The sequence below is a fragment of the Dermacentor silvarum genome, chromosome 3 (genome assembly GCF_013339745.2).
Source record: "Dermacentor silvarum isolate Dsil-2018 chromosome 3, BIME_Dsil_1.4, whole genome shotgun sequence".
Taxonomy (NCBI): Eukaryota; Metazoa; Arthropoda; class Arachnida; order Ixodida; family Ixodidae; genus Dermacentor; species Dermacentor silvarum.
Window position 1 is genome coordinate 161,492,202 of NC_051156.1, and position 7,155 is coordinate 161,499,356.

Consider the following 7,155-nt stretch of genomic DNA (forward strand, 5'->3'; position numbering starts at 1 on the left):
GACAGGCAAACCCGAGTTTTGCATACCTCTCTTCAAGGCGCATTTTATCGTCATCGTTAGGTGGTAAGAGTTTATACTGAATTATACGCTCATATAGACAAGTTTTTGGCCGTTAAACGTACAGTCGCGTGCAACTTGAGCTGTAACACGGGGCACGCGTTCACAAATGCCCCTGACTGCACGGCGGTGCTAACACACGAAACATTTGTGCAGAAAATACCAGTAATTGTAGATGTGCATAGTTCTCGAATCATTCGTATGTCGGCGCTACTCTGCAGCCTTGGGGTGCGTTCGAAGAGGTGCACCGAGTTTAAGCTCATATTTCACGCAACGGCGCATGTTTCAATCTGTCTCCGTGATACCAAACTCACATACGCTTACGTTATGGATGTGACACAAAGAGTATTTTGAGGGCTGACTGATGAACAGATATTTTATTTACATTAGAGATTTAGTCAGTGTTTTGAGTAACGTGAACTTCTGCTAGCGTACCTCACTGTTCTGCGGTTTAAGTTAAATGGCTAACGAATGAGGGGCCCGGCAAGTTCAACCGGCATATCTATGACTCTGCACAGATGCCCACTTCGGAAGTTGTTGCCAGCAAATCACCTACAAGCGGTATGTTTTGAGCTTTTCTCTACCACGGGCGTCTTCGAGCTCGAACAACAATGAAATGCTACGCTTTATAGAGGATCCAGGTGCGACAATTGTGGTATTTTGCAATCATGATCTTGTGCGCAAGGCTTTTACGCCCTACAACACCGCCATGTTTTTCCAGCGCGCACCTCGAGCGAGTTTTGGTACCACTGTTGATGTCCTTGGAAGAAAAATATAGAAGATGAGCGTTGAAAGTTAAAAAAAAAAATCACAGTGTCGCCTGACATGCAAAGCATTGAATGCAATAGAAAATGATTAGACAGCTATAAGATGCAAGGATAGTAGTTTTATTGCTGCATTAACTTGTACAAATTCGCTTACTAACAAAATTAACAAGTATAGTGTCATGCGCGCACAGACAAACTGAACACATTTCTCTCGACGACCGCGGACACCCGCTGTGATAACGCTGGCGTGAGGAAGAGCGGCAGCAGCAGCGAGCGAAGTGACCTCCGTGCTGCCTCTCGCTTCAACGCGAACTAGGCGGCGAGAACACACCGCACACGATACGTAAGCCCTCGGCCTACCTGGGCTTTGTACCGACTGTAGATCGCTTTCAAGATAGGGCCCCCATTGCCTTGCGCGCTATGGAAGACGGCGCGATTCCTCCCGGCTTTCCTCTGTTGCGAGCGAGAGATCGAGCCACCATCCTCGGCTCACCCTCGCAGGCTTTCACTCGCACCCACAGCATACAGCGCGCGGCCACGCTGTTATCGCACTTGCACTTTACACGGAACATCACGGCGACACCGACGGCGGAAATGCGCCTAGAAGAGTTCATATACTTGCTATCGCAGTAAAACAAAGGTTTATAAACTAAACAACGTGTGAATATAAGGACTGCAACTACACACTGAAAGAGCCAGGCCAGCTCGTTTTATATATTTACTGTATTCGTGCAATATTAAGAAATTTTGGAAGGAAAGTAAGGCAAAATTTATCGAATATTTTTTAGCAATAAACCAGTTAGTTTGGCGTGGCAGCAATTGGCCGCTGTAATAAATTAGATTTCTGATTAAAGTAGTTACAATTGTAATCGGTTACCTTTTTTCGGTAATGTGTACAATTATGATCTCCACTCAAATAACTCTTTGCATTGTTACTGCCTGTATACATTACTTTTCGCAAGTTTTATTTGGATTACCCTAATAAAAAGCCTCACGCTAACCTTGAACAATACAAAACGACCTTTGTGCCATCCAGTGAGCCTCAGAATGAGAATACGAATAAAGAAGCAGCAGACGCGCTCATGCAATCATTGCCATTACATGTAGAAGAAGAAAACCCAATTTAGGGACGGCCAACGCAACTGGGAAGGACTATGTGCTAGAACAGGAGCAGGTGCGGATGCAAAGTGCACAAAGGTGTTCCAATCCATTCAATGGCCGCTGCTGGTGCAATCGCGCACTCCAGGATTCTTATAGTCCACTGGTGTAGCATCGGAAGAGTGGCCGAAAGCGCGGCGAAGCCAACGTGCGTGGTGTTAGCGCACTCCGTCACGCAACTCATCTTATGAATGTTAGTAAAACTTAACATTCCGCACAATGTGTAAACGACTGGTCAAGAAGTCGGCTTCCTCACTTCCTGGTTGGAACAAGAGCATGCCGGAACTTAGTTCGAGGTTTGTTGAGGTAAATAATTACAGCGTTGCGTTCTGGTGTCCGATTTTCAAGCGAATACTTGTGCAATGAGAGAACAAAAAAATTAACTGGGGTCGAGTAGACGTGCGCAAAATCAATGACTTCGCGGCGTGCTGGAGTCGAATGTTCGAGGTGGCGTCGCCACCGTGCTTCGTTCCTGCGTCTTTCCCGGCTCAGCCAAGCCTCCTCTCTCCGCAAGAGTGGGTTTCCCGGTATTGTGGCAAGCTAATTTACTAATACAGATGAAAAATTTCTTTCTCCGTAGTGTCGCTTTCACTCGTTAATTTTTGTAAACTTGGTTAACCATGTCTCTTTTTATCGTTTGACGAAATATTCAGTTTGCTTTCCATTTGGAATGAAATATACTCACGTGTAGTAAGAAAAAAAAGAGAGAGAGAGAAAGATCTGAGGCCCGGTCTTGTGGTCAGCGCACTTGGCAGGCATACAGAGAGTTTCCAGGAGCAAATCATCTAACAGGATTTTTTATTTCTGTGCAGCTAGTATCACTTGCATTCGAGGCCTTATCTAGCAAAAGAGCGCTTAAAAGCTTTCGCTATAGAAATCCGTCCTCAACACAACGCTATTTATTTATTTATTTATTTATTTATTTATTTATTTATTTATTTATTTATTTATTTATTTATTTATTTATTTATTTATTTATTTATTTATTCGCGCTACATACACGACCTGGCGCGCTTGTCAGAATTCAAAGAATTCAATACATCCGAAAAATGTTCAATATAAAACCGTACAAATTGCAAGCTTTTATTAAACATAATCCCGAGAACAATTTAAAAGTAAATTATTCAAAAATACAGGTAGCAGATATATGTGCCCTAATGATGCCAATGTCCAGTTTAATGAAATTTAACGAAATATGGTCGCCGACCCCGAACATAAATAACAATAAGAAGACGTATCTTCTCTCGTGTGTTCACAATCAAAATTATGGATTGATTGATTGATTGATTGATCGGGAATAAGGCTCCCGTATGAGAGTCGAAAAGTCTTGCTATTATTATTTATGATCTTGTTCGACGTCCATCTTTCCTCTGACGGCGGACTAATGATTTCTAATTGTTCGAGCTCGATTGACATCGTTTTAAGCCGTCGTGTAAAGCGGTGAATGCGAATAATGCCAGTATGGCGCACGAAAAATTATAAAAATAAAATAAATTAATTAATATTTAGGTGTTGTGAGCGGATTTTTATAGCAATAGCTTTTAAGCGCTCTTTTCTTTCATAGCCCGCGAATACACGCAAAATTGCCGCGCGACTGGCCGATCAAGGCCCTTTGCGTGCATTCGCGGGCTTCTTTCGAGCTCGGAAAGACGCTTTTCTGTACCACATATGTAGCAACACAACGCTGTTTCGCGAGTTTTCATGTTGCTTTACAAATTTCTTATTGACACTTTTAATCTATTTATAATGTTTAAGAAGTTGATTAATTAAATCAGGAATAATTACGTAATTCGGCGGAATGCAACAATAATCTGAGTATCTCCAAGCGACGGCAAAAAAAGAAAACATTACCTTGGTTCTGTACAGCTAGCTACGTGGCATTTGCATATTTTTTAGTTTGGCTAAAATAACTCGGGACACCCTATACCCTGTATATAGGTTCGGCTTCTTGGTTCACTGCGTATAGTTCCCTAGAGAGCAGAGCCGGCTACCGGTACTTGTGTAGATGTAGTACAGGTGGGGCCACATAAAAATCCATTCGCAGCAGCAGCAGCAGCAGCCGCCATGGTCAGCAACAATATGCAAGAGGATGCGCCATGAAAGCTCCACCTTGAATGTGCGAAAGTACACACGTGCACTTCGACCCGCCGCGGTGGCATAGGCTGTGGTGTTGCACTGCAAAGCACCAGGTCGCGGGATCAAATCCCGACTGCGGTGGCCGCATTTCGGTGGGGGAGGAACGCCCGTGTCCAGTGCATTGGGGGCTCATTGAAGAACCCCACGTGGTCGAAGTCAATCGGGAGTCCCCCACAACGGCGTCCTCCATAATCAAATCCTGGTTTTGGCATGTTAAACCCCAGATCTGCGGCTTCGCAAGCGTGTCGCTGACGAATGACGTGATATTTTCCGTCGAGACGCCATTTTACAGCAAAACACGATAGTGTAGTTTGCGTGGCCGTTCTTTGCGAATCAATTCTCTGGGAACGTATACATAGTGCGACTTTTAGCACTATGCTTGTAAAAAAAAAATAAAAAAAATCTCCCACTCGTCGTAAAAAGTGTTGGCAAAACGTTGTAACAAAAGCACGCAGACATTTTTCCCCGATATGATGTATTTGCAAATAAAAGGTTATTAACGGGAATGATCGCAGCAGAATGAAGAAAGATACTTCGAGTATGGCGAAGCGAATGCAACGTGCGTACAATACAAAATAATACAAAGAAAAAAATGTGCCAAGGCTCGGCCGGAACTATCGGCGGCATCCGTGTGCGGTTTTCTATACAGCAAGCGCACGCGCATGTATGCCGCGTAGCGCCAGCTACTCGAAACGGCGCTCTTTCCTCCAGGCGCACCTGCGCACACACACTGCGAGAACAGCGCCACAGTTTGGAAGAAATGATAAAACAAAGTACAAGGTTCGCCGCCGCGGGCCATCGCGTTGGGTGGTCAGTCGTCAGGCGACCCCGTACCACCACCTGTGGACGGCCACCAAGGCTGCGGCGAGCGCAGGAGCGACCGCTACGGCGACCGCAGCGGGAGCCGAGTCGAGCGCTTCAGGAGGATGCCGTAAGACCGGTGGCGCGGACGTCGTGATCGGCGGCCTGTCCGCGCCCGGCTTGTCCCCCTGCAGCACGCAGAGCCCCGCGGACGAGTCGCACGCCGTGTCCTCCGGACAGAGCGAGCAGGGTGGGCCGGCCTGGTAGAGCGGCTCGCCGACCTCGCCACCCTGGGGTCCGTAGTTGCAGACGTAGAGGAACACCTTGCTCTCGGGCGCCAGAGCCGGGACCTCGTTGCGCGTGTAGCTGCACCCGATGGCGTAGGTGCGCGCCCAGGCTATCTGGGTGAAGGCATCGGTGCCTCGCGCCCAGTCGTGACTACCAACTTGGTTTACCGGGTAGTTGGTGTTCTGGTCGAACCAGTCCCGCACCACGTGTTCCCACGTAACGGCCGGTGTCGCCTGGTTACTGCGCTGGGTCAGCACGTTCTGGCCCACCAGGGGGAAGTCGGCCGTCCACCGCTGCTCGTAGTAGTCGGTGAACATCACCCCTGCGCTGCCGACGCAGCGGCGTCCACGCGCCTCGGCCACTTCGGCCAGGGTGTCGTCCCAGCGCAGCTGGAGCATGTTGGCGGCCGGCGGGAAGTTGGCCAGCTGTCCCAGCGCGATATGGCTGCGGTAGTGGTTGTGCACCCACAGGATGGTCACGTTCGAAAGCGCCGTCTCGCTGTAGTACGTGGTGCAGTTCTGGTACGGCTCCATGCACATGGTGTGCGTGGCGTTGTACGGAGGCGTGCAGTTCTTCGTACCCAGGACGACGGCGAGCAGCGAGAACCAGAGCCAGACAAGCGCCGGCGTAGCGCGTTCCATCTTCGTTCTCCTATAGCGCGTGCTGCTGGCTTGCGCTGGCACGAGAATGCGTGGCGCGAGCCCACTGATAAATGATGAGAATACCGACACCTAGGACACGCAAAAAAAAAAAGAAAAATAATTCTGGGGTCTTAGACGCCAATACCAACGTCTGATTATGAAGTGCACCGTAGTGGGGAGGGGTGGGGGCTCCGGATATATTTTGACCACTTGGGGTTCTTTAACGTGCGCCCCACGTTAATGCATGCATGTAACCCAAAACAACCGCACAGGCCAAGTGATGATTTCGCTGTGTGCTGGTGGAAGAAGACAACAAGGTGCAGGTCTATCGGAAAGGAGGAAACAGGTACCTTCACTCTTGTACATTTGCAACTGCTCCCTCACATGGACACTATTTACCTCAAGTTTTCTCCCTCGCCTCCCCCCCCCCCCCCCCTTTCTTAAGCTCCGGCTTCTTGGCCAATCGCCCGTAGAGGGCACGCGCCATATATATATGAAGAAAGCAGCTCATCAAGGTACCTTCGACCGTCCGTCTCACGTTTATTATTATTATGATTTATTTGTAAACGTATACACAGGAAAAAGAAAGCGAGGAGCAAGGCTGGCAACTGCCACCAGAAGGGGCATAACGCCTGCCAACTCTTCAGAAAGGAGGATACAAACATAGAAATGAAAGATAGGAAGGAGGGGAGGAAAGAGGAAAGAAAGAGCGAGATGACAAATCTCAAAGAAAAAAAGTACAACATGCAGTAGGGCCCGTCCCTGCAGGTCACGCTACTAAAGAATGTAAAATAAAACAAATAGTTGCAGGGTTATAAACGTGCCCCTAAGTTCGTTGCTTCTAGAAAAGTAAGAAGAGCGCGATGAGCTTGATCACGTCGAGACGCACCACCACTGGGGTATAAACATTCGTCTAGTGTCGTACGTCAAACGTAGTATTTGTGGCGCGCGGAAACGAGCTTAAAAGAATATTGTAAAATGTTTATTCAAGTGTTCTCGCAGCTTAACTTTTGTTTATTTTCTTTACGTGGCACCTACATTCACTTTTTTTTATGACATTACACTGGACGCTCAGCGGCATTCTTTGTTGCCATCGACGCACATCAAAGGACGCCAATCTCCGAGGCCGTGTAAATGAAGGTGTTGGTGGGTCGAATATGAATAACAGTGCACTAGATGCATCCTCATAAATTTAAATTAAATTAAGGGGTTTATACGTGCTAAAACAACGATCTGATTATGAGCCACACTGTTGTGGGCGACTCCGGAATAATTTAGAGCACCTGGAGCTCTTTAACGTGCGCCTA

At 47.5% G+C, this 7,155-nt stretch overlaps 1 protein-coding gene across 1 annotated transcript; it reads right to left on the bottom strand.

Annotated features, from left to right (window-relative positions):
- Positions 1-4,542: 4,542 nt before the first annotated feature.
- Positions 4,543-6,455, bottom strand: LOC119444969 (CRISP/Allergen/PR-1). The gene has a single exon (XM_037709305.2). The coding sequence runs from the start codon at positions 5,846-5,848 to the stop codon at positions 4,937-4,939; it is 912 nt and encodes a 303-aa protein (XP_037565233.1). The 5' UTR covers positions 5,849-6,455; the 3' UTR covers positions 4,543-4,936.
- Positions 6,456-7,155: the final 700 nt, after the last annotated feature.

What these genes read in the sequence shown, in the direction of transcription:
- LOC119444969 (XM_037709305.2), bottom strand. Translation starts at nt 5,848, where the DNA reads ATGGAACGCGCTACGCCGGCGCTTGTCTGGCTCTGGTTCTCGCTGCTC.